Genomic DNA, 27,682 nt, shown 5'->3' on the forward strand with positions numbered 1-27,682 from the left:
AAACACCTGTTGCAATTAGCGAGCAAAGGTCTCACTTGTGAATTGAAAAAAGTCTGGACTTTGTTTGCTTAATATTTTTAGAGAGGTTATTTATCAGATGCTTTTGAAGGTTTAGAAGGCTAAATAATGTGAAGGTCCCCATGCCTTGGACCACGCGGCTCAGAGTTGCCGCCGTGTGCAGGTAGGTCTGCCATTAAATGTTCTTACTTTAATGAGCTGACATTTACCGATATCTCAGTGTGAGGTGATTCAAATGGATGTGATGCCATCATTTCGGCTGATGAAAGGTCGAGTTATCTCCAAAACATGATTTTACTTTTTATAAATGTGACAATACAGTGTGGTCAAGTGTCATTCCCTCCCTCCCTGTAAATCCCAATCTTGACCAGAAAAAAAAACATTTTAAACGCAGAACTGGGTAACTATACGTCCAAGAATAAATACCTATAGGATAAATAGTCAGTATTTGAATGAATGGATTACCCTCACACATACATAAACGCAAGCGATAACAACATGACAAACACAGTTTTTTCAGATGAAGTTGTTATTATTGACAATGATAATGTACTGTACCAAATTCCACAGCGTTTGTCTTAGGAGATCAGAGTTGTCAATAACATACATATGATAGCCTACACTGAATACATTCCAACTTTACTGACAGACACCGTTTTATATGCTTTTTTGAAACATATGAAACCAACCATTGTTACTGTAGAGGTGGTCTGCAAAATATACATCTATGAAAAATATAGTATTTAATCCGATTACATTTTGAAATGGTGATAACCTCTCCAATGTACAGTGGTTTTATGAAGACTTTTGATCATTATAGGTTAAGTCAACAGCACCGACCAATCTTCTATAAGCTAATAAATTACCATTAATAGCAATTATGTGTTAAAACTCTATAGTGCTCTATCAGAATGTGCAAGGACAAGGAGTGTTTATTTAAAAAGCAATAGTGACCCGTTGTGGCTAAAACAAGAATTGCTCTCAGAGGCAGGGCAATGGGCCATAGTGTGCATTTAGGGTAAATAACTCTTCTGTCAATAACATATAATAGTTCTAATGGGGTCCAGTCCAGTCTGTGCGTTATGTACATGAGGTCCCATAGCTTGGCCCACCTGATATTCAATACTGTTTCTGTTCCATCTCTACAGGCTGATTTACACTAGTGGGAAGTCTAAGGTACATATAGTCTACTTGAAAGGAGAAAGGCTCTGATTAATTGATGAGTCTTTAAATAACTACTGTATTATTATATCATATGACAGTATTCTTTACATTCCATCCCAACAATGATTTTTTGGATTGAAATGAAATAAATCAATCATCAATGGCCTCTGCTTGCCCAAGGTAAATCAGCCAATAGGATGCTTCCACAGGGATCGGACATTTTACCTAAAGCACCTACACCTCTAGGTAGTGGTTTCAGCATTTCTATAGAGCCTGTTATTAATTTATAATAGATACATACAGTACATATATACAGAGATAGATTAGATAGACTGTAAGTGTTGAGGGGTTACGTCCATTGCAGTGCGGACAGCAGCAACAGTCCCCCAGAAATGACAGTGTTGAATGCTTCATAATCGCCCCATAAGGAGCAGAGGTGGTTTGTCACCAAGGCAACAACTCCAATCCTCGACCAACAAACTTCAACTTACCCACTTGCCCCCTATATCCCCAGTCCTATCCACTAAGTTGAAAAAATGCCCATGTTTGAAATTCTTCCATTTTACAAGCTCAATTAACCCAGAGAAGTCATATTGAGGAATGTTAAGTACTTGAAGACATTTAGTCTTGTAAAGACACATATGTGTCTTCCTCCTGGGCATCCATGCTCTGTACTGTAACTCAGTGAGGGGAGGGGAGACAGTGAGAGGTCTGTATGGGTGTTTGGTCAAATAAAAGGAATGACATGTAAATGCATACAGCATGTATTAGGACATAAAGCATCCCCACCTACACATTACCATCTGAGCCCACAACAGAACTGCACATATGTTCAAATGGCAGGTTGGCTGGATGGGCTTCTGTTGGTAAGGACAGTGTGTGGTGGGTGGTGGGACACTCGGGAGCTGTATTGACTGCATTGGGGGTAGATGTGTTGGGTTTGTCAGTCTCAGGTGACCCTGGTTGATGGTTTGCTTGGTTGAGGCCCTTCTACAGCACAGCCTGGACTCTCTCCTTGGCCTTCTCCTCCTCTCGTCGCTTCATGGCCTGGATCACCGCCATCTCTTTGGCCTCCTTCTTCTGGTTCCTTGCCTCAAACAACAGTCTGGAATGCATTGGGGAAGATGGCAATAGTATGAAAGAGGGCCTTGAGTCAAAACGACTATTTTGCCAATGGATTTTCTTAGGCACTATAACACAGTGAACTATGATTATTATTATATACTGTAGTATTCTAAAATAGAAAGAATAGATCTTAAAGGTTCATTACAGGTCTAAATGCTATGTTGCAGCCAACTAATCTCACAACCTACTCCAAACCAGGTGGGCTCACAGTCTCCTCCCCTTACCTGTTCTTGATTATCCTCTGCACAATGTCATCAGTGGTGAGGCTGTTCATACTATCTACAGTGCGCAGTATTCCTTTCCTCCTGGGCTCCTACATTCAGAGGGAACACATGTCCACAGTAAAAAAATAAAAATAAGAATAACATTAGTCTAAATGGATACAAACCACTTGGTAACCAAATAAAAGAACAGTATCGAGATGACTGTCAGAAAAAGGGTGTGAGAGTGGTGTTACTTACGGCATAGGGGTCAGACCCATCCTTGTCAGGAAACACCTCTGTCTTCCCGTGACACACAAGGTCCACCTGCAAAGACAATATAAGTAAATGTGAATGACTTGAGGTCCGTTTTCATTCTATTCTGCAGAGCAGTGATGGTAGTTTGTGTCCTTACCTTGAAATGGTCCAGCAACTCTCTTGTGACTGCATAGGGCGCACCAATCACCACTTCAGAGACATACTGGTGATAGGAACAGAAACCAGAAATCAGATTTTGTCTCACAGTCTCACTTATCAGACAAAGACAAAGAGGACGGAGAAGAGATTGAATGATGGAGGGGGCTTACTCTACAGGCCAGCACACTAAGTGTTCTCTCATGGACGTTCATGATGGGGTAATTCTTCCCTTTGTAGCGATTCACCTCCTGAAAAATGCAAAGAAGATACACATGTAGAATGACACTGAGCGAGTGGGGATACTATATAAGCTTCCACTGTTATATGCAGCATTGCACAGCTGCAATGAGGAGACAGACAGGAGTCAGACTCACCTGGTCAAAGTGCAAACCCACTATAACATATGGCTTGTCTGAGAGCTTATACACCGCCTCCAGGAAATCCACATGGCCGATATCTAAGGTTTGACCGGTTAAGGCTCACAGCATAGGTGATAATGTGGCCCATATTTCTTCCACATACGTGATTTCATAAAAACATCAGCTGATATGGTGTAGGCATGACAGGATACGGAAGAGATCGAAGGCTCCTGCCACATAGATAATTGTGTCTCCAGGCTGAGGCTCCTGACCTGAGGCAAACTGGATGATCTTCTGGGAGGTCTGAAGGAACTGAGACACCCCCGTCCATGGACTGTGGCCCTTCGGACCCTGCAACCCCCATAATCCACAAATAGGAAAAATAAATACAGTGCAATACTGAATAAACCACCTTGCCAGCAGAGGGAGGACTAGCATTAACAGTGAGCAAATGAAATGATATTACACATGAGGCAGCTTGACTTGTTTTTACCAAGATCCAAGCCATTGCTATTCAACTCTGGTATTCCTTTTCATTAGAGAGAATGATTCCATTGCACCACCAAGTGGCAAAATGAGTAACATCCAAGATCACTCTTGGCAATCAATGGTCAGCCCAGTGTTGTGTAAGCCTAAAACACATTCATTCAACCCCAGCCAAATGTGTCTTTTCAATCAATTCTACCATGCCATTATAGAGCATGACACTTTCAGTATTAGAAAATACAACTCATCTTACGTAACAGTGATACAATTCCAGAATACCCAAATTTTTTCCCCCATGTCATTTGGAATCACAACATGTTAATCCTGAGGTCAGTTTCCCCATGCTTTGGGGAACAGGGGTGGCATTCATTGCCCACTGGCCAGGCCTACAGCTCTGATTATAAACCGGGACCACAATAAAGCCCTTTGTTACAGAAACGTTGGCATCTGGCCCTAAGGGCAACTTTGGCAACTCAGGGGACCAAAGAGTTGTAGCAGGGAAAGGAACCCAGGATGTGGACCCAAATGGTCCTGATGAAGAGGTCAGTAGTAAAATGCGTCAAGTGGACTGGATTAAAGGGATCTAAAAAATGACACAGATACCCCACAGTAGGATGTGCTTGTAGCACACAGTGGACATGATACCTACCTTTCCGAAGTTGTCCGTGTGCTGTTGATAGTCTGAACTGCCCTAAGGGGGATAAAAGAGAGTGTTAGACTTGAGAGAGACGCAAGAGAGATAGCTAGCTACCAGGTTTGGGGCGAATTCCTTTTCAGTTCAATGTTCTGGTAATGAATTTAATTCCAATTAGGTGGCATTCATAAATGGCTGATTTTTCAATGAATTGTATCTGAGTATACTGTATGCTCCAATGGTCAGCAGCTCAACTGTGTGGAGTTCTTTACATTCTACTGTAAATTGAAAATAAAAAGCTTTGGAATTTAATTGAAGATTCAAAACACTTCCTGAATTGAAAAGGAATTTGCCCTAACCCAGCTAGCTACTGTACAAAATTAGAGGTTGCTTTACTCACAATATTGCTGTGGTGGGCTTTGGTCATTAGGAGCATGCGGCCTACCAGGTCTGTGGTTGAAACTCCCTGGGTTCGCTTGCATTCCCTGTAACAGGGAGAGAGATCGCTTAACAGACTGGTTATCAAGACCACTGTTATCTGCTGGTTATCAAGACCACTGTTATCTGCTGGTTATCAAGAGGACTGTCCGCAATAAAGCCATTCTATTCAGATTGCAGCTTAATGTCACACCTGTATCTTCCTGACTTTTTCACCTCTTCATACGTGTCCTTCCCATCCACTGTTAGTGTGATGTCATCTGAAATGAGACATTCAAAATGTCTGTTATATTCAGGAGAAGGTTCAAAGTGCCTGCTTAAGAATAAGCATGAGACATTTGTTTTCAGGGTTCTCTCTCTCTCTCTCTCTCTCTCTCTCTCTCTCTCTCTCTCTCTCTCTCTCACTGTTTTCCCAGATCAGCCCACCAAGCATGCACACAGAGCTCACCTCCATGCACACAGAAGTCACTGTTGTACTTGTCTAGGGTCCCCAGGGTGGTGACATAGGGTGCTCCCTCCACTATCTCATCCACCCACTTGATGGCACGCACCATCTTGTACCTCTCAGCCTGAGTGAAGACAGGCGGGCCCTTGTGCTTGGAGATCTCACCTAAGTGTAGGGAGGTAGGCATCAAGCTCATTCATCAACAACACACAAACCACTGGATACTGTACTGTACTCTATAAGCATGCTTATGACTTATATAACAGCGTAGAAGATATGTCCTGTGTGTATGTTTCTATACAATGGGTAAAATGTGTCTAAAAACAAGCGTTTCCAACCAACATCATACTTTTTTTTACTGCAAAATCAAACCGGTTATGCTTTTGTGTCCTTCCCTGTGTTGAGTCTTTGAGAGTCATTTATAGTCTCAGTGGATGTTTCATAGTGGATGTACTGTACTATGCACAGTCAATTCTCTACACTTGTTACACTGAGCTAATTCATTATCACTCCTCTGGGAACGAGGTTGCACTATCTTTGGGCCCTGGCCACAATGTGAAGCTCCATTGTTTGAGTTAAGCCAGAGCCATGTTGTTCTGACTTACCGTAAACACTGTCATGGCCCACCAAACGCCCAGTGTGTCAGAGTGCCCCAGTGTGCCATGGAAGAGCTAGGCGGTGCTGTGAGCAGCGTCACTGAGTCCCAGTGCTACTGTCACAACACCCCCCCCCCCCCCCCCCCCCCCAAGCTAACAGCCCACAGCTGGTGCCTGCTGATCATCATGGACTACACAGTGTAAACAGAGGCTGGCAGCCTGGGCCTGGCACCTCCCCAGAGCCAAGGGTTGAGAGTTGGGGGGTAAGGTAGGGGTCTGGTAAGGGCAAATAGTTGAATAGGATTTAGTGAGGGCCTGGGATGAGGAGGCTTGAGGGTATTTTGGGGGATAGAGTGGGGGTCTGTTTGGGGGTCTATTTGCCCTTAACCCCTAAGGCACTTAACCCCTAACTGCTCCAGGGGCGCCGGAATATGGCTAACCCTGTGCCCAGAGCCCAGAGCTCTGTTCTCCCTTGGGGGTGTGCATGTGTGTTGTCTCGGAGGGGGGGTGTGCAGTGTGTGTGTGTTGTCTCGGAGGGAGGGGGGGGGGGGTGGTGGTGGTGCAAAAATTACCACATTCCAACAATTGATGAGAATCGATTGCATGGCCAATAAACAGTCTTTGTCTTTGTCTTTGTTATTTGGGGGACTGGGTGGTGAAAGTATAGGTGGAACACTGGTTGAGGCCTGGAGAAGATAAGAGAATGAGGTGTTTGAGGGACGGTTATGCCGTGGCGGTCTGATAGAGGGTCCCCGATGTAGGCTGGGATATGGATGCCTGGTCTAAGCCCTTACCGTCGGTATGCACTCCAACGATGAGGTAATCCCCCATGGCCTTGGCCTGCCGCAGCTGGTTTGAGTGACCATAGTGGACCATGTCATAGCTGGGGGGGAAACAAAGAAACATTTAATAAAAGCACTGGAAAGAAGTACCACACAGACAGTCAATAACAATAACATAGGAAAATACATAGTATGTGCCACCGTGAAATAGCTGAGTACATTCAAAACTAGGTGGTAGCACACCTTTGTAACAGGTTGTGTACATTTCTATCAACATCAATACTAGTGCATGTTACATGATCCAAGGACTGTGTCACACCTGTAATAACAGGATTGATGCATTTCATCTAAGTTCCATAAAAAGGAAGAAAGTCAATGAGAGTGCATTCTTCAGCGCTCACAGAGACTAGCACATCATCTGAAGATAATTAGATTAGCACAGATTATGTCTCAGGTGTATCAGGCTAATCTAGCACGGCAATGATGAACAGACATTAGCTTTGTATCACTCACACTGCTGATAACTCCTGCAAAGCCAGGTCCTGCTTTTGTTACAGGTCCTTACATGATGCAGGCCCTTAACCGGATGTTATCGCTTTTGTAAAATGTCATTCAGTATGCAGTCATTTACTATGCCAAAAGGGAGTTCGTGCTACTTAAAAAAATGAATAACTTGAACAGCAAGCAACAATTGTCACATTGTAAAAAAAAAAAACGTTATGCTTCCACAAACTGCATAGTGCATCGGCACTCTGTGGACAAGCAGAAACTATTAGACCAGGGGTTCTCAACCTTTTGCAAGCTGGGCCCCCCCAAAGCTGGTTCATTGCAGTTGGGCCCCCCCCCCTTCCCGGCGCCACCCTTCCCAGCGCCACCCCCACTACACCACCTTGCATAGATAGATAGATAGATAGATAGATAGATAGCCATAGGCTAGGCTATTATTGTTAGGCCCACACTATTATTAGTAGTATTATTATTATCATCATCAGTAGCGGTAGGTAGGCCTATTATCATTACTAGGCTATTGTTATAATTGGCAGTAGCACCAGACTTCTAATGTGAGCTTGCAGGCATTATTATTATTATTATTATTATTATTATTATTATTATTATTATTATTATGAGTAGTGGTAGGCCTATTATCATTACTAGGCTATTGCTATATAATTATATGAGGTTACATGCTTTATTGTTGTTGTTGTTATTATTATTATTATTATTATTATTATTATTATTATTATTATTATTATCATCATCAGTTGGCCTATTATCATTACTAGGCTATTGCTATAATTGGGAATTGGCACCAGACCTCTGATATGAATTTATGCTTTATTATTGTTATTATTACTAAGCCTAATAGTAGGCATATCATCTGCATTTTTTTTACAGAAGCTTGCAGGTAGGCGATGTTAATGTGAGACCATTAACAGTACACAATAACGATTTTGCAGGCAATGCAGATTTTATTTTAAGACTTACAATTGTAGTCCTTTGTGAGTGAGTGAGTGGGTGAGTGTGTGTGTGTGTGTGTGTCTTAGTCGCGTGGGTCGTATAGTTGTGTTGCAACACTGTGAAAAAGTTGCTAGCTAGTTAGCTAAGTGCACGCCTAGCAGTTAAAAAATTACTGGCTAGGGCTGAGATGGGGATAATCTTTAAAAAGACTGTTTGTGGGGTTAGTCATTAAAAAGACTGTTTGGGTTTTTGAAGTATAGGCCTAAGTAAATCAATATCGAGATTGATAACAGATAGACTACCCCCTGTATTGGTAGATTTGAAATGAAACTGTGTGGTTGATTTGTTTGTGTGTTATAATAGTCCAACCACTTGCATTTCGACATGGGGGGAATCTGTTGCATCTCCTTTGTAGGTCTACTAATAGCCAGTGAGTCCGTGATTTTTTTTGTTTTTTTTGTTTTTTTTTCCCCTCCCATCCTGTAGCCTACTTGCGCCCCACCGAGAGAGTGTCCCCACCGGTTGAGAACCACTGTATTAGACTATAGATGGGACACTCTTAGATGGCCAAAACAGGAAGAGAATATCATATTACAAGAAGGCCTTCTTCCCTGAGAGGTATGCTAATGTCAGTGTACCTTAGTGTGGTATCATGAGAGAAGAGGGCTCTGAGACTGAGACAAGGTTATATAAGGTTGGGAGGGAGGTCCTGGCAGGGTGTCTGTCTCAGTCTCTGTCTGCTCTTGGTGTAACCCAGGAACACAGGCTAGCTAGCTAGGTGCCCAATGGGTGACAGTGTTCCTGTTGTATTTTTTAGCAGGGAGGGATCACGAGAGGATCACCAGGGATGATGAAATATTAACTAGTGTGGTCAGTTAGCAGACACCCAAACAGCACCTGAGCTCCTTGAGAATAACACTAGGGAGGAGACTGTGTGTTACAGAGAAATAGCACAGACAAAGGAGTGTAGAATGTTTAAGGGGAAGGACAATATAACTACAGATCTCTTCAAAAAGAGCTAGCAGATTAAAGTGTGTCAATTTAATTAATCTCGGAACCCAGAATCTCATCTCACGATTGAGATTCTGGGGTCGTAGGAAGTAAACAGTGGGGACAGGAAGTTGTCAGCAAGTCTCCAACCCCATAAAGTTTTTGCCTGAGCCCCTTGCGACTACTATTTACTGTAAATGTAAATTGATTAGCAGGAGATTGATTTAGACATGAATGCTCAAAACAATCAGGTAATGATCCATATTGGAGCAATTGCCTTTGGGTGAATTCTACTGTGACCATGCAACTTTTCAGCACATTGTAATAACAGTGTTATTACAGTGCACTAACATGCCAATTTACCGGTTATGCCAACTTACCGGTTTCTCAAGTTGTCAAAGATACTTGACAGAAAGACATCTTATGCCATATCTCTCATAAAACGGATTATATGGTGTATGTAAATGTGTGGAATTACCCTCTGGGGACTTTTACAGACTGAGAGATCACTTCAGAATGAGTAATTTGGAGATCCTCCCCTTACTGAGGTTGTAAATGGCATGTTTATAGGCTGGCCTGATCTCTACCCAAACAGCCTTGTGGAAGCCAGAGTGAGGAGTGGAGATGGACTTTAGCGCTGACTTGGTGATGTTGCTATGTTGATGCTTGGCCATGGCTACTGAACTTTGACCCCTGTCACCTTCTGTCAGTAGGAACAGAATATCACCAACCCATAGGGGAGAGCAGTGTCATGCTAGTCAAAACAGATTTGTCTCACTAACAAAAAAAAAAGCTATTTCCTAAAATAATCTGCCTTTCTTTGAGTGTTGAATGTCAACAAGAATATGGTGATGCATTGTATGGCAAACAATGTATTTAGTGAGGGGTGAGCAAGGCTGCATAAACTCTAGTGGCCATGGCAGGTGTGGGCCGTAGGGGTTAGGGGGGTTACCAAAATGAGCTCTGTTGACACTGGCTCTCTTTGGGAGCTCACCCCACCGTTTAATATTCTGGCATCCGAAACATTCTGCAACATTCCATCAAACCACAGTTAGGCGGCCGCACCAAAATGTCTGGAATTCACCCAGAGAAAGCCACCATAATCCTGGTCTTCACTCACATGAATTCAAAGCATTTTTTCTTTCCTGCCCTGAGCCCACACTGGCCCAGGAGGCTGTGGCATTTCTCACTGCAGAACCAGTCCACTTCTAAAGACAATGTCATTACTAGTTTCCTCACTCCTCTCTTTTCCACACAAAACTGCCTGCTGGACAAAGGCAGGATTGTTTGTGTTTTTCGCTATGCTTCATAACTAGGTTGCAACATAAAGGCATGATGTACACCAAGTCACTGGGTAAAGTTAATCACCTCACTGTGGGGAGGCCTGTCAGTGCCTGTTGTTCCTAGAGAGGGACAGATATTGAGGGGTTTGGGTACACAGTAACACCATAGAGGCATAGACTGTGCAGAGTGTATCTAAGGAATGTGTTATGTTAGTGCTGGCCTGGCATTTATCCAACCTTAAGTTACCTTACATTTTGTTACAGCACATCAGCATAGGTGTTTGTGTCTCCACACAGGATAATCCAATTTAGGGTTAGGGGTTAGGGAGATAGGGAAATTAGGGAAAGTAGACATTTAGTTGCAAATTTGGATTTTTTTGGATGGCAAAAAATACTTGTATTTACTTACATACTTTGGTTATTCCGCATCAGGAGAGAATGGGCTTGGTATGCAGTGCAATGGAAAACTTGATATTATACAGAAAATAAGTGAGAACATTATCTTTTAACACAGCGAACTGGAGTAATTTGTCACGCTTGTTTGCACACCGTGGCTTGCCTGCAGGTTACCCACGGTCGCCGAGCATCTAGTCGCCTTGACGTTGGAACATGAAAGGGAATATCTCTAGACAGAGCGGGCTGTTGTCATACTATGTGGCAGCCCCTTAGAACACCTCTCAGAGCTTACCCTGACAAGTAGGGTAACATTCTGTTTATGGTACAGAATGTGAAGCAATGGGAAATGTATTAGGCATTAATTATAGATGAATGTCGAAATGATATTGTATCATCTATTACATTAGCCTGTATTTTAATTACATTGTATTCTGTATTGTATTGAACACCTTAACTCTTAACTATTTCTTCGGCCGTGTTTATATAGGACTAGAGGAATCGAGGACTCGAGGTGATACCTCAAGTTTACGCGAATCATTTGTTACATTGCCCCAACGCATGATCTTTGCAACAATGTATCATCGTCACATCAACATGCTGGGAATCGTTAGGAAAGTATCATTGTCAATTACTTACCACCCATCGCACCACACCCGGATGATTCGTCTTCTCTTCTCCGGACTGCAAGCTGTAGCGCCGAGGGTCGTCCCTGCGTCTTTCCCTGGTGTGTTCATTTGGTGGTGTCCGTTCTTGATCATTTTGTGCACGATAAGACTATTTCTATGATATTTCAACAAATATCCCAGACAGGCAACCCCTAATGATGACACAAACAAATACACAAATTTCTAAACGTTTAGAATTTTATAGGTTGTGTCAAATGTATGTCCCCTTGCAGGATAGCCGGTTTCTGCATAGAAGTGACGCTTCAGCAGCAGCACCGTGGGACAACGCCTCCTTTGCCGGGGAAGTGGCGTCATATGGCACGGAATCGTACGATGACTGCGAGTGGATCGCAGACATATTGTTACATAATCAAGGCATGTTCCACTGTCATGTGACTGCATTTGGATTCACACTGTAATCATGTGCTTAAAATATAGATACAATGTAACCAAATATATAGCTGATCATCTGCCTGTACACTTGCATTGTATTTCACTATTCTGCATAGTATAGCCTATTAAATTATATGGCCCAGAGATGATGCTCTGAAAATATACCATTAGGCCTACCTTTTGGTAAAAGTAATTAGATCTGATTTGGTCTTTCGATTATTATTTTGAACGAAACATATGTGTAATAAAATGCTCATAAAGGCCTAACAAAACGTGTTGTATGGCGTGTGCATGGATTGAATGATGAATGATTCATAAGCTATAGGAAGGAAATGCTCTACATAATGTAGGCTATGATGTGTTCACTTATTTTGTCAATCTATGCAATAAAATGAGTGATAAGCGGGGGTCAAGCGCAAGTGGAGTTATGAAGCGTCCATCATCAGCCCATCTGGTAGAGGATATCATGCTCATAGCCAGGGATTCCTTCCCTGTTGGAAAAATATTTGGCGCCACCTTGTCGAAAATCGATTGTACTGCTACTACACAACACAAGAAAGATCCCTTTACGCAGAATTACCAGCAGAGGGAGTACAGCTCCATCATATTTTACCAGACCGTAGACAGCAAGAAGGTAATCAGTCAGTGTAGGGTAGTGTAACTCATGCCAAAAATGATGATTACGTGGACTAATTGTGTGTTTCCAAAGCACCATGAATGATACCACAGTTTCACCATTACCCTTGTTGATAGCCCATTATGATTGAACTGTCCATCATTTTTATTGCTGTAGTAGTACATCAAACAATGTAGCAAAATTGAAGCCCTTATACACCTGATTTGACAAACAACTTCAAATACAACTTAGTATCAAAATAAATGTTAGGACACACAAGTGAAAAAAGGAACAGAGGAAATATAGCTTGTAGGCAATGTGGATGCCCTCTCACAACTCATATAAATAGATTTGTCCTCTAAAACTGACATTTGGAGAGTAGAGCACCATGCCAAACCTTGGCAGAGTAGGCCCAGGCATGGTAAATGAAAGCCTTGCTGATACCGATGCTTACATTAATTGTGTAGTTGGCTGCGGCCTAAGAACTGGGGCAGGCACCTGCTGCAGAAGTGGGTGAGGATGAAGAATGCTGTCCTAGATTGCCCACCAGCTCACCTTAACCCTACCCGCCAAATTAATCAACTCTTCAGGGGCCATCGAGCTGTCTGGGGCAGCCATCGGAGGGAGGAGTGGGGGCATTTTATGAGGCACAGGTCAGAAAGACCTGTATGCGTTTCTTTGATAAAGACAAGAGACATATACTGCGCAAAGAACCAAGATGGGTTGCGTGACTGAGTGAGTGCATACAGTAAATGCAAGGGCCTCAGAGACTAAGTGGGGTTTAGGAAGAGTGGTTTGCATCTGTGCCCTGTAGGACAAAGTTTGCAGTTTTTCTCGAACCATAAGTCCTTTCCTGACCAAGTCTATCCCCCTGATGGGTTTAAGATGCAAGCAGAGGTACAGGCATTCATGAGCTGGGTGATGCTTGATGAAGCGCATTGAGACAGAGGGGCTCCAGGAGCCCCAGAGGGAGTAGAGATGACTAACTCACTACTCTTCCTAATCTAGGACAGGCACACCTAGACATCCTTCATGACTCTAATGTTTTACTCGTGTTGGGCCAAAAATGTGTCCACTGAGGTTAGTCAAACTGGGTCGCCCGACAGCTTTTTTTGGATCACAGAAAAAGAAATCGTGCCATCTAAATGATCGCCGTCTCCTAAAACCCACCCTGGACTGCAAAATGCCTTCCCCGCCAGTTTATTTTTACAAGTTTGAAAATGGGTCAATGACGCTACAGAACATGACAAACCCCCATTTTAACAGTGCCTGGGCCACCAAAGACAGAGGGACTCATGATCTTTTTCAAAACCTCTTTATTGGTCATATAGAAAATAAAGTAAGCTGTATCAACAAACATACAGTATATACATTAATAACTTAGACACCTCAGAGAATCACGGTTAAATCCACAGTTATTATATATGAATACATCATAATACTATCTACAAATTGCAAAAAGTACAATAATTTAATTTATAAATAGTTACAATTAACTATTCTCTGTTTCAATACAAAGTACTGGAATATTTTATTACAACCCATACAGAAAAATAACAAAACAGATTAATAACTTTTATACACCATTCAAACACTTTATTTTCAGACTATATACCTTTGAAACATAGACCTACTCTGAGGAGTAAGATAAAACCTGCACAGTCAACTGTTCACCAAGCATCATTTGATGAAAAAGCCTTATTTCTCTAGAGCTAGTAAATTGTCACACAAGTGCTGATAAGTTATTTTCCTCTCTAATACATATCGCTTGTAAACAAAAAGCCATAACCAAGTAAAAAGAAGTTCTGCAGAACAAAATAGTGTTGATAAGATCAATACCAAATACATATTTAGCAAACAATGAGAAATAAAATGGCATTCAGGTATGTTTCAGCAAACAATGCACAGTAATGACTAGATTAGCAGCATGGTAGAAATATAACTTTTAAACCACAAATGAGAACAGAAATTGCAAGTGACCCTAAAGTTTCAATTGAGTGTCCTGGGCGATCATAATACCAGGGGTAACTTCCACCCTGCCCTCTACATACTTTTTCATTCACAAAGATCTGAGAGTGTACTCTATGAGATTGAAAAGGGCTTGGTTTAGGCGTAAGGCTACTTTCCCTAGAGTTCCTTTACGGAGAAGTAAAAATACATATCTATAAAAAGGGGCAATCTGGGATTGGTTTCTATTTTCAAACTTTAAATTAATGTTTTATGGCCATCTTATCCCATCAGAAACTGAAATATATGATTGTTTTATTCCATTGTTTGTAAACAATGTAACTGTAAACAAACGCTGTATAGCTTAAAATCCTGGTCTCATGGATGGTCAATCATTGCAGCCAGTAGTTACATTTCTTGAGCCCCATCCCTCAGCTGTTTACCAAAAAAAAAGTGGCAAGGTCACAGCTTTGTTTCTTGGTTGAATCCCAGATTGCCCTTTTAACCAACTAAATCTCAAGCCAACTGCTGTTCCATGTGGGGAAGAAGTAAACAAACTGGGTAAAAAGAACAAACAAACCTTTACAAGGAACTTACAAAACAACACAAATCGGTATAAAATGATAGAACAGTCACTTTAACAACAGATTACTCATAGCTCTACTCTCTCACACCTGTCCACTGAGTTGCATATGTATAAGGGTCACTTTTTCCACAACTGTCAATACTACCTACAGTAGCTACATACACCTGTACTACTATACACCTGTGTGTGTGTGTGTGTGTGTGTGTGTCTCATCTCATCTCTAGTGGAGATATGGGAGTACCGTCAAGGGTGTTATTTGAACACCTTAAAGACACTTCACAGAAAGGTTCACGCCACAAGACTGCCACAGCAATTATAGGACGCCAACATCAATACTGGGCTATGTCAAGAATTAGATATATATATTTTCCACAGGTAACCAGTCAATGTAAATATCTAGGCATGTTAAGGAGACAAAGTGAGGATGTTTGCTCATACATACAGTATTATCAGAGCCCTGGTCTTATGTGGAGTCAGAGCTGTTCGTACAGTAGCTTTGAGAGAGGGAAGAGTGACAGTTCAGACACAATGTTCGGAATCTTTGAAGTTACTGGCTCATTTGACAAAGTTGTCTTTGCTTCCCAATCTTAAAATTCCTCTAAACAAGTTCTAACCTGCAGAAAAATAAGATTCCTGTGAACCGGTATTTAATACCTATATTATGTTAGTCATTTCAAGGATACTTTTAAATAAGACGCATTTGCTGGCAGCAGTTTCTGATTGTTAATCTAAGAGATCTTCCCATGTCTCTTTCTAAGTGTGAACTAAAGCCCTTTATGACATGGAAAAAAAAAAAAAACATTAAACAGAGCTGCCGTCCCTACCTGATTCTCAGATTCATAACGGTTGGTTTTAGGGCAACCTGTTTTGTCCTGAGTAAAACAAGCAGGAAATTAGTGCATGTACAGTATACCCTCACACAACCCAAGATAACCTGACAATCAGAAGAGCAGCTGTCCAGCCACCTGTACAGTGTTGCATGCTTGGCCTCCCTCTTAGTTAAAGCCTACAGTTTTCAAACGTGACACCTTTAAAGAATTGACAAGGCTTTTCAACAAGGATTGCAAGGGAGAATTTATAAAATGCTTGCTCGCAAGTCAATATTCTGATTTTGTTTATTCCTAAAAAGGTAATTTGTGAGGATATTCCCTTTACAATCAATTTAATCAAAATCAAGGCCAATTCAATTGATTAAACACGGTTATTGTGTTATCACCACACCAGAGAGGCAATACATCATCCCCTTCAATTAGAAATAAAGAGAGGAGAGATGCCTTACTGTTGAACTCAGACATACCCTGTCTGAGACCAGAGTGTTGTGGAATCTAACGTGTGTGCAGAATGAACATAATACACTCTGGCTCTCATGAGAGAGAGAGAGCACTTGGAGTACCGAATGGACACAATTGTCTCACGTCAGATAGCGCAAGCATGATCTCTCAGGCGTCCGAACTGTCTGTTGAGGGACCCGTCGGAAGACAATGGTATGGACGTACAAATGTCGGCTGTCAACTGATTATCATGTTGGGATAACAACAACCCCCTTCAATTCCTCTATTAAGTTACAAGAGTTCAAAAAGAACAAAGGGTGTCATTTATCCCATCTGTCTTGCATTGTTGAATATAATAAACGTGTAATAACAATGAACAGATTTCTGAATTACACCCAGCGGAGTAGATATCACAGATGCCAATACAGATGAAGACAATTGACCTTGTTTACACCACCTAGATTAGCTCTACAGTTTTTTTTTGTGTTTTTTTTTTTTTAAATAGCACAGCATGACATCTACAGTATACAGTGCACGACACTGCCAACTTGTCACTTAAACATCACGTCACGCGCTACTCCACAGTACGCGCCTAGTCACTAGAAAAAGCTATCAGACTTCAATAGTAAGCCACTTTTGGTACAATTGCAAAAAGGATATCACAGGTTTTTATGTTTTCTTTTTCAGTGTTTCTATAAACAATGCAAGATACTCTATGCGTTCATAAAAATCAAGAACTCTAAGGTAGACAAAGACTCCTAGAATACACACTTTGACAATTAAACAGTAAAGCTTGAGTGAATATTCTTTTGGAAATATGTGACCGGCCAGTCCACGTGTAATTACACAAAAACAACATTTGCAATATTCTTGAACAAAACTGTTTCAACATTTTTTCTCTATAAAGCACAAATTAGGTCTTCAATGTTTTGCAGATTAAAATTATACCGTCAAAACATTTTAAGATACTGTAAAAACATTCAGGTTCTCTGATATTGGAGAATTTGGCATTCCCAACTCCAGCACAATACACAATTTATGCTCATGATCATTTTTACCGATTCTATCTACCATAACTATGAGAAACCTTTTGTATTTTTCAGTGCATACGTATATTATTGCATCTCCTAGTCATATTGACTAATCACAAGTTCATCAAAGTCAGTGACACAACTGCACAACAGCAAGTTGTTTGTTTTTTTAAACAGACAACCAACTAAAATCACATGAACTACTCTGATTTGCCAGATAACATCTTGGGTCCTCACAAGACATCCAGAACATAAGAGTTTGAGACCATCTCTCATTCGTCATCATATTAGTCAGTGCATAATAACAGGCACAGGCTTTCAACTCAGGATTCTGCAGTCCCTTGTTTAGGCTCAGGAAAGGGCAAAGCATAATGCCAACTTCTTGTGGCTAGACTGGATGTGGCTAGTTGTGAGAACTTATTTCAACATTCAAATCCAGTGTTGGGACGGAGGAGACTTGACATGGCCAATCTTGAGGAAACAGATCATAAATAACAAAAAACACATTTAAAAGTATAATGTACAATATAAATCAATCAAGAGCTTTACTCCAATGCCAAATGGAGCGACATCAATTAGGATTGGGCATCAAAAGGTCTACCTTGATTCATGGGACCTTTAACCTCATGAACTCCAGTGCATGAAATATAGAGGACATTTCTATGTACAGTGTTGCTCCATTAGTGCAGAGGCAGTTTGAAATTGTGGTACAGAGAGCTGGCCAATTGTGAGAGCATTACTAGAATGGATAAAGGTAGTACCGAAAGACATGTGTTTGGGCCCAAAAGACACATATGCAATCCTGTGCTCCACTATGATGCACTGACTATAAAGTGAAGTCTGACGACTCTCTTTGCCGCCCTGCCAGATACTACGACCTAGCCACCGTTTTGGACTTGACAATGGTGATTACACTGGTTGCAGCCACCTTGCCGCCAGGGATGAGGGGCCCTATGACCGAGGCAATGGGCCCCCTGGCAGAGGTGACAGGGCTACGGGCCACAGTCCTGGCAAAGCTCTGGAGGGCCTCGTACTTGGAGCGCAGCGCGTCCAGCTCCACCTTCATGCTGGCGTTCTCCGTGGCCAGCTTGTCCACCTCCTGCTGCAGCTGGGCCTTCTGCTTTTCCAGCTCCTCCTTCTGGGTGACGCGTTTGACCCGACAGCTGGCGGCGTAGCCCCTGTTTTTGAGGGTGCGCCGGCGTTGCTTCAGCTGTAGGATCTCGTCCTTGGTCAGGCCCCGCAGGTGCTGGTTCAGCTCCCGCACAGACATGGTCACCAGCTCATCATCTGTGAGGCTGGTCCCATTCTCCCCTGGCTCCCGCTTCACCTAGGGGGGGGGGGGGCACATGAAGAGAAGTAGAGGGGGAGGGATGTATGGGTGAGTCACAGGGGGAGACAGTGGGGGATGGGGAGAGAGGAGGATGAACGATGTTAAAGCTGATACCTGGGAAGGGGACTTTTCATTCCAGAGAGAAAGAGACTTATCTTAATTCTTATTTTGTCAATTTACCTTCAAGGCTTTGTTTCCCTTGTTTGTGGTAGTCATGCCACGAGAGCCACTTCCAACTGCACCGCTGGTTGGTCTGTGGATGAGAAAGAATAACAATTAAAATACAAAAACGCCAAAGGAATCATCAAATAAAGGTAGATTAAAAAAGTATATGCTCCCTTCGGTGAGGCAGATATATACAGTACAACATGACCTATCCCTTAAAATACAATGTCTCAAAGTGGGTCAAGGACTAATACATACTCGTTAGGGATATCAAGTCTTGTTAGCAAGCAGCACCTGGCCCATTAGCTCAGCCGTCGTAAGGAGTAACTTGAATAGCGCTCATTTTTAAATTCCTCAAATTAGCTGGGTAGAATTTTGACTAGGCCTAACACAGCAGGATGATACCAAAAAAAAGCATATGCAAACAAGAGCTCTTCAGAGATCTGTTCATGAACGAGTTAGTTGATTGAGACATCGGGTTTGCAGATTGGATATTTCGGCTTATTTGCCAGATTGTGCAGACAGCCCACTTGTGTCTGTGATCTACGGAGTGGTTGGCGTTTCGTGGTTTGGCAGATCTACAGCAGTTTACAATGATTTCTTGGAAAAATAAATTTCTCGAAAAAGTAAACATTTCTAGGAAAAAAAATATTTCCTCAAAGTGGAAGAGAGGAAACGGAAATGTGTCTGGCCCATACCAATGTCGGCTGCAGAACACATTTATTAGAGACAAACAAATCAATACACAGCAGGCTAATCACAGCCTGTGTCCACTCAAGTTGAATTCTTAAAAAAAAAAAGAATGTAATCAGTCCACATGAACAGGAAAAAGGAAGATGGCAGCATAAATACGCAGGGTACAGTAGCTACAGTGACTAGCCTATAGTGAAGGTGTAATGCAAGACACCAAGCTAAGTGCCTGGGGCATTCTCCCCTCTCACTTCTAAGATCAGCAGGAGACGACTGGACCCATCCACTGAGAACGCTAGCACACTGGTGGTGAGGGAGACAGGAGAGGAACAGGGATCCTTCCCAGCTGGGCCTCGTCACAGCGGCAGCAGTATGTTTGTAACTACGAGTGGTGGCCCTGAGTGCTTTACTACACACACACACACACACACACACACACACACACACACACACACACACACACACACACAAAAAGCTGTGTCAGCAGCACAGCTACCCGCCACTGCCTGCTGAGCGCAGCCAACACATTGCCTGGCTAAGCTGATTTACATAGTGTGTGTGATCGTGTGTGTGTGTAGACATAAACAAGTGTGTGTGTGTGTGTGTGTGTGTGTGTGTTCCACAGGCTGTGTGCATACAAAGCAGAGAAGTTGAAAAAAAGAAAGATGAGTAGTTGTTCTGAAGTGCATCCAAGACGGCCAGGACATTTCCATGGCAACAAAGGGGTGCTACAGGTGGACCACTCACCTGAGCCAAACAGAATGAGACAGACGCTTGTTAAAAATGACCTGAATACGACACTATCACACAGGCAGAGGAAATAACACAGGGTCAGATTGTGACTCGCATTCTTTATGCTTTTCCCTTCAATCGCTGCTCCCCATAGAATAAAATAGCAATGTTTTTCAATGCTGCTGCAGATGCATATCTAACAACCCATCCAGTTACAGCTGTACATAACAGGTGTAAAACCCCCTCCACCAGCTTTTCTGGTGATTAATTTCCAATAAGCACTTTAGAATACCGCAGACCAGATAGCCTCCATAATGGGATAATAGTCTTATTGATGATGTACAAATAGATTGAGGCATGGATTTTTGGAATACTCTACCCTACTCATTATTCATTGCTACTGTACCCAGCAAAACAAGGAAAGAAAAAAAGGGAATCTGTGTTTCCATTTTCAACAGATCAGTAGCATATCCTTGTTGCCTACATTAACCCTCGTTTAAAAACAAGGCGATTGTAGAATATAGTTGGTGTAAAGGCTACTCAAAACAACCCCGTCTTGGCCAGGTTGAGAGCCACACAGCTGTAGGGTGACACGGGCCTGCTGTGTTCAGCCAAAAGCTCGCCATATGACACGCGTGGAGATCATCCAGACCAGACAGCAAGCCGTCGGCACGGCCGACTGCCAGGAGACGGCTCCGAATGACACGGCGTGGCAGCACTACAGAGACAGGGTCCAATGCACAGCTGCTCCACTCCAAGACCAGGCATTCTGTACCATAACACCCCCCCCCACCTAGCTTTATATCTCACAAACACATTGAGGAAAAACAGCAAGTGACGGGAGGTAGCTGCACAGTTCTGACTAGTGCAGTGCCCTTGCGTCTGACAAGTTCACCCTCTTAACATTCACAGCAGAGGACAGCAGGCACAAATGTCCTTGCGCCACACACAAATGTATTACCTCCCATAAAAGATTTCACCTCTTTTGTGTGTGCCAAGCGAAGGGGAGCAGGAGGCAAAGCCGCGGCTCAGGAGACAGGAGCGATTGTGTGTGTGTGTGTGTGGGGGGGGGGGGGGGGGGGGAGACACGGTGCACGTCTTTTGAAGGCGCACGCTGAATTTTTATGAATCGCCTGGAAGAACGCTGACGAATCAGAGATGATTGCTTGTAGAGGAGAGACATCACACCCACAGGAAATAGAAAGCGCTGAGTGTGGTCGCCCAGTGAAAAGGAGAGAAGAGTGAGGGGGGGAAAACAGCCTTGTGAAAAAATGCACTCTCGACATATTTGGAGGAGCTTGAGAAGAGCAGGTAAAAAATAAAAAATAAACTGAACTCAGCAAGGACCACGACCAAGGCACCAATTAGGAGGTTGAACTAACACAACGAGAGCCATCAGTCCAACCTTCAAACGCTGCCTGTGTTAATTTAAATCTATGGGGGGGGGGGGGGGGGGTGTATGATTGGGGTTGGTTGAGGTGAGGGACGATGATGGAGGTGAGATAAATAAATGTATTCAGTAAATGCTGATCCAACATGATGGGTCTAGCCTTGAGTCTGTGTCATGGCTTAACAATCTCATCTCTCTCCAGGGGTCCACCAAGGCTGAACACCATTCCCTGGGGGAGTCTTTGTTCAGGGGAACTATGGTTACAGCATCATCCACCCACCAACCCCCGGGGTGGGGGTCGGGAGGGCTGTTGAGCAGAAATGCACGGGAGGTAATTCTTCAAGGATGCAGATCCAAGGCTCCTCCATCATTTGCTGCCTCAAAATGGTTGTCTGTTGGGGAGGTGCAGGGGCTGGGGGACAGCCAGCTCCACTTGACAGCAGTGTAACAAGATTATCAGGGCCATAAGAGCAAACAAAAAAACCCAGCAACCCGCTTTGGAATCCAGATTACAGCAGTGTCTGCTCTCTGAATACTAAGCATGGCTGAGGACTAACAGGGGTACAGGCTTTGTTCAGATGCTGAGAGCAGACCACCGTACGCATATTTACTGAGGCGGCTCGCTTGCGCGCACACAAACACACACACAGACACACACTGTCATTGCTGATTCCTGGAAGGAAACAGCCCTGTGCTAGGCATAGGCAGGTCCCTAATGAAGTGAATAAACTAGGCAGTGGAGATGCATGCTGATGAACGACCAATGTACAACAGCAGCAGTAAAGCTCATAGAAAAAAGCTCTTCTACTAGGCTTACATCTAGCTAGTGTCTTACGTTAGAATATATACGATAGTAAGCTATCGATCGTAAGAGTATGTGGTTCGCTCTGACATTACTGATTTAGCTTCTTCTTCTTTAGTTTTTCTTAAAACCAGTTCAGACCTGTAGAGAAGCAGGAGACAGAGGTTTTGCAGCTGCAATTACAATCTCAACATTGTTTGTTGTGAACTCAGCTCTGTTTCTGCATGACACTTGCTGAAGACCAGCACCCTAGAGGCTACATCAACAACAGCACAAACCTAGCCTATTCATTTTAATTAATGAAGGAATGCTACAGTATATGCAAGCAGTTGCTTCAGGGCCTCTCCTCAGACAAGCACAAAGAAAGTCAAGTTGACTAATGATCAACCGGTTGCCACCTTTCCTCAAACTTCTACTGCGAAACTCATTATCTGAAACCTGTTTGATTCTGCACATCATTCACTGACCTGTAGACCTCCTGCACACAAGGAGCTAAAATGCCTTGTCCAAATAACTCAGCATTTTCCCAGCCATTTTAGATAGCCTCTTTAAACATTTCATGCCTGATGGAAGCCACCACTTTGACTCCCTCCTTCCCCATCCTCAGAAAAAAAAAATATAGATATTCAGATCCAATCACCCCTCCCTTCAGCTGAGTGAAGTCAATTATCAAACAAGCTACATGTGTCGGGCGCTATTTAACTGCAAATTAAAAATCAGACTCCTCTGATAGCTCAGGCAGAGTTATTGGGAGGCTGGCGTCAATTTATGTATAGAGTAGGCAAGGCAGAGAGAGAAGGGAGGGGGAAGCTATTAACTACTAGGTATTCAGAGCATGAAATAAGAGTGACAAAGACAGAGAGAGAGGAAATCATTCAGCAGCAGCTTTCAAAGGAAAGTGTGATGTGCTATTAATAGTGGGAAAACATTAAGCTAACACCTTTTCCCATTAGAGGTTGAGGTGATGAGAAATTTCGGAACATAAGCAGAAATCAGGCGCTGAAATTAGATTGCACCTTTCACAAGGACTGTCCCGTAGGAGGAACCTTTGCTGATGATATTGGCCTAGTGCTTCCCGTGGGAAAGATGAGTGGTTGTTTGCATCCATGGGGACATGGAGACCTATTCTTCTTATTGCTTTTGAAGTCAGTTGACAGTCTTGACACGTAAAAATGCTGAATTCTAGAACGTGGAGTCCAAGGCAAGAGGCTCTGATGATGAAAGACAAACATGTAAAAGTAACAGTTCAGATCCAGGAAGATTTCCAAGAAATCTATGATACAGAATATGATATACAGTTCTAAAAAGTGTCTTTCTCAGACATGGGCCAAGGCTGGCTAAAGTGTAGAAAAACTGAAAACACACTTGAAATAGAGTGAATTTCTCCACCTGATAAGAAAGAAAAGAGGAAAGACAAACTTGAGATAAGGATCAAACTTTATCAAGAGTGACAAGGCTTCCTGCACGCTTGGTATGGTACACTAAATTCCACTCAAAATGTTATTTAGGCCAACGCATTCAAGCTAGGCCTAAGCCTATCCAACACATAGCCCAGAAGGACGGTCACATAGCGTACAAGTTCACACAATTCATGTCCAAAATGATATGGTGCAAGGAATTACTGTGATGTCACTATGAGCAAAAACGTAGGAGAGGTTGACTGAAACTAAATAGTTTCACTTTTAGCCGTATTGATTTAGTTAGTTAGGAAAAATAGGCTATTTCTGAGCTCAGTACAGTGCTGTCATGTATTCTGTGTGGTGTTGAGAGTAGTGGAGAGGAGTGGAGACTTCATTGGCCTTCCACACTCTCTGCCTGGAGGGCTTGATTAAAACGGAATAGCTCTTGATACATAGCACTGGCAGAGGAAGGTAGTATTGCAGCCCACACACTGAACAAATATCCATGTGCTACACTACATTTGGAGAGTGCATCTTATATATAAATATAGGCTAGCTGACCCTTAAAATGACCACATGTAGCCTACATGAGACCATGACACATTTCAATTTATGTTTAATTGGGTACATGATGGTTAAAAGCATGAGTGTCTGCACAATTTAGAATGGCTGATTTGGCAGATATTCATGAAGCAAGGCATATGGCAAATGCTACAAAGAATTCTAATAATACAGCATGTTTGCATGCTTTTCAAGGATAAAGGTTCAGTCACCTTACGTGATGCACAGTTAAGGTTGCATTCATGTTGAAACAGATTTTCTATCAGGTCACATACAGTAGTAACATTGTGTAGTAACTAGTAACAACAGTGCCTAATTCAAACGACACAGACATAGCCTGCCAAGCAGCACACCAACTACAGGCCTATAGTAGGTGAAGCGTTGATGAAATGAGCTGCTCTACTGTGGGAAAATTATTTCTGTAATGTAGGTGATAGGCAGTAGCACCCTTAAAAAAATAAATAACTAAAATCCATATAAACATTTAACACGCTCCCTTGCTCTCTCTGGATGAAAGTGCTACTATTACAAGTGCAGCAGCGCATATCGCAATGTTAAGCAATCCCCATCCAAACTACACTTGCAAAGGGTTTCATCACCAACATCCCCTCCCTATTAAACAAAAAAAAACTATAGATCTTTTTTTTCTCTTCCCTCCAGGCTTTCCCGTTTCCTTATGCAGCTTGAGCAGCACTTTTGTGGACAAACCCCACGCCTGTGTTTCTAGGGGCAATTAATTCCCCTGAATAAGCACAATGACTCTGAGAGAGCTGAGTTGTTGTTAGCCATTATACTGAGGTGTTGGTGGCGACACTGTTGTGCATGCGCTGTGTACTCTTGCCCAGTGTTTCATCAACCACCTACCCCTTCCTCTTCCACCCCCCACTGCCCATCTATCCTGAGAATTGCCAATGGTTTCTGAGCTGTGAGCCAGGTTCACCTCTATTGTATTCAGGCTTGCCTTATCTTGGCCACCCCCCATGTGAGTGGCCATAAATCTTGAAGCTGATCTTAAGCACTCCCCATCCACACGCCACTGATGCCCCCCCGCTACGATACTATACAAGGCTCTCATCTGTTCTCGTTACCTGCTGTGGGAGGAAGAGACAGGCATTACGGTTTATTGCAAGGCTGGGTTTCTGATGTGGGGCTGTTGCTGTCTACCAAACACACTTCAATGCCCCGCTTGCAAGAACGAGGATGATGAAATAAGCTGAAAATCGAAGCAAGAAAGAGTAGCCTTAACTTCAGACACTCCAGATCCATCTGTTTACCCTTGCCCATTAATTAACCGTTTTCAAGGTGACTTGGCCTACACTGTGAATAACTGAATGAATCAAATGCAGCCCAAAAGGCATATTTTCACTGCCCACCATGGCACTGAGCACTAAAAGCTATTGAAAGGGACCACTAATAGACGCTGTGGCAGCCACTGAAAAAAAACCTTCGACACACTGCAACATTCAGGAACGTTCATTTAGTGACTACCACAGACTAAATGAAGACAGCAGCAATAGGCCACAGGTGATAAAATAACGTAGCCTAGCAAACAAGCTGGTCCCCCATAGCATAGCCTAGGCCTACATAATTCAATCACAACGAACACCTGCAGCACTGACAGCGCCTGTAGAAATGTTGTTTCTCTCCAAATAGGCATTTACTTCACTCCCTGCACTTAGAAAGCTGCAGGCATGTTCTGTTCTCAACTTCTCACATATCATGCACATATGACCTACTTTAAAGTCATCTACAGACAAGGTGAATGTGTGAAGCCTATCATACCATAATGCATAATGCATAGGACCTAATCATGCATTTTTAAAAACGGATTTGAATGTGACTTACGAGATCTAGACCACATAATGTATGGATAATAAAACACGTGATGCTGCTTTGTTACTGGATATCATTATAACAGCGCTGTCTGCAAAGATAATCCTTTGTTTTTCTCCGAATACGCACAGAGGAGGCACTAATTGATGTATGGTCACCATGCATGCTCATCATTTCATGATTTAAAAAAAAAAAAAGGACTTCAAATCAACAACATTTCATTATATCTCCTCGATGACGACAGCTCGTTGATAAACATCATCGATCCTTATCCACCTAAAAGACCTTTGTCCGGTGGTGCCATGTTTCGGGTGGATTCTCAAACGACCAAATACATCATTGTGATGATTCAGCATGATCAAAAATATCCCCGTATCTTGTTTCGCTGGCCATCGTACTAACACAAAACGAAAGATGTGAAGCTATGTGATGTGTATGAGAACAATGACGGCGGCTTGATAAGACATTGCTGGTTACAATTTAACCAGTGGCTATAAATGAACTGTCTCACTTCAGGTGAACACAATTGCTTAAGCCATCGAAACGATTGGAAATTCTACGGAATCAACTTTTCTGTCTCACGGGGGAATTTAGCAAGCTAAATCTATAAATTACTGTGCGTCTATTAGCAAAATAGTCTTAAGAGTTTCATTTCTGCCTCACATTCTAGCTAGATGTCACCAGAAATAAGAAAACCAACCTGATCTCGCTCTGACAGCCGCTGTTTCTGCTTGCGCTTGCCTCTCTCTGCACGCACTGACCACGGCGCTGATGATATGATGAAGCAGCAGGTTTGAACAGCTTGTTGTAGTTACAGTATGTGCATGAGTTAGCAAACTACGAGAAGCCAAAGAGCCAGTGTGGTACGGGTAGGTTGCTTGCAAGCGACCTCTGATCACACATTTCTCGACAACCCCAAAACTGTCATTACACCACCGCTTGCATGTGACACTTTACCGACTCCCGCCTACTAAGCAGGGAATCCCCATGCTCAGCTACTTGCAATTCGGTGATTCGCTAAGCTTTTTTTTTTTGTATCGCGAACAATTGTTGGCTTCAGAGATATCAACATGCTTCGTTCGGTCATAAATCAACAAGTCTCTAGTTCATGAAGCAGCTAGCTACAGTATCGGACAAGCGATATATCCAACTCAGACGGCCGGCTAGAAAGCACAGCGGTTAGCTAGCTCCAGTACACTGGCTAACACAACAGCATTGAGATGGCTCTCGCTTGCTCGGCGTGTCAGTGAAGGTAAAGGCGTGCACACTCAGCATAACAACATATTTCTGTTTGGTTTCCAATTTCAACTCACCAAACTTGAAGATTGTTTTCCCCCCCTAGCTCTTGACGTCCACTATTAAGTGATCAAATGGACAGCACATGTACTAAGAAGCAATATTTATAGCTGACAGACCAGCATGCGTTTTGTCACTCGCTCGTGCCCTCCTTGTTGATTCCTTTCTCTTGTACCGAAGCCA

The 27,682-nt window shown here is 42.8% G+C and overlaps 2 protein-coding genes across 3 annotated transcripts; both read right to left on the minus strand.

Annotated features, from left to right (window-relative positions):
* Positions 1-927: 927 nt before the first annotated feature.
* Positions 928-11,694, minus strand: LOC310809449 (ethanolamine-phosphate cytidylyltransferase-like). Of its 2 annotated transcripts, none has more exons than XM_083676710.1 (13): positions 11,428-11,694; positions 6,677-6,765; positions 5,290-5,451; positions 5,035-5,101; positions 4,804-4,888; positions 4,419-4,460; positions 3,496-3,634; positions 3,299-3,381; positions 3,095-3,172; positions 2,923-2,988; positions 2,769-2,834; positions 2,532-2,620; positions 928-2,287 (listed from the first exon to the last, which is right to left on the minus strand). In XM_083676710.1, the coding sequence occupies exons 1-13, from the start codon at positions 11,547-11,549 to the stop codon at positions 2,173-2,175; spliced, it is 1,203 nt and encodes a 400-aa protein (XP_083532836.1). In that variant the 5' UTR covers positions 11,550-11,694; the 3' UTR covers positions 928-2,172. The 2 variants fall into 2 exon arrangements, with proteins under 2 accessions (XP_083532836.1, XP_083532837.1); XM_083676711.1 differs by having other exon boundaries at positions 3,496-3,670.
* A 6,477-nt stretch (positions 11,695-18,171) lies between these two features.
* LOC310810010 (transcription factor MafG) lies at positions 18,172-27,629 on the minus strand (the record flags this gene model as incomplete). The annotated part of the gene is made up of 3 exons (XM_083677589.1): positions 27,517-27,629; positions 18,811-18,883; positions 18,172-18,627 (listed from the first exon to the last, which is right to left on the minus strand). Exons 2-3 carry the CDS (start codon positions 18,844-18,846, stop codon positions 18,172-18,174), a joined length of 492 nt encoding a protein of 163 aa, XP_083533715.1. The 5' UTR covers positions 18,847-18,883; positions 27,517-27,629.
* Positions 27,630-27,682: the final 53 nt, after the last annotated feature.

This window comes from Argentina silus, assembly GCF_951799395.1.
Source record: "Argentina silus genome assembly, chromosome: 9".
In the NCBI taxonomy this organism is placed as follows: domain Eukaryota; kingdom Metazoa; phylum Chordata; class Actinopteri; order Argentiniformes; family Argentinidae; genus Argentina; species Argentina silus.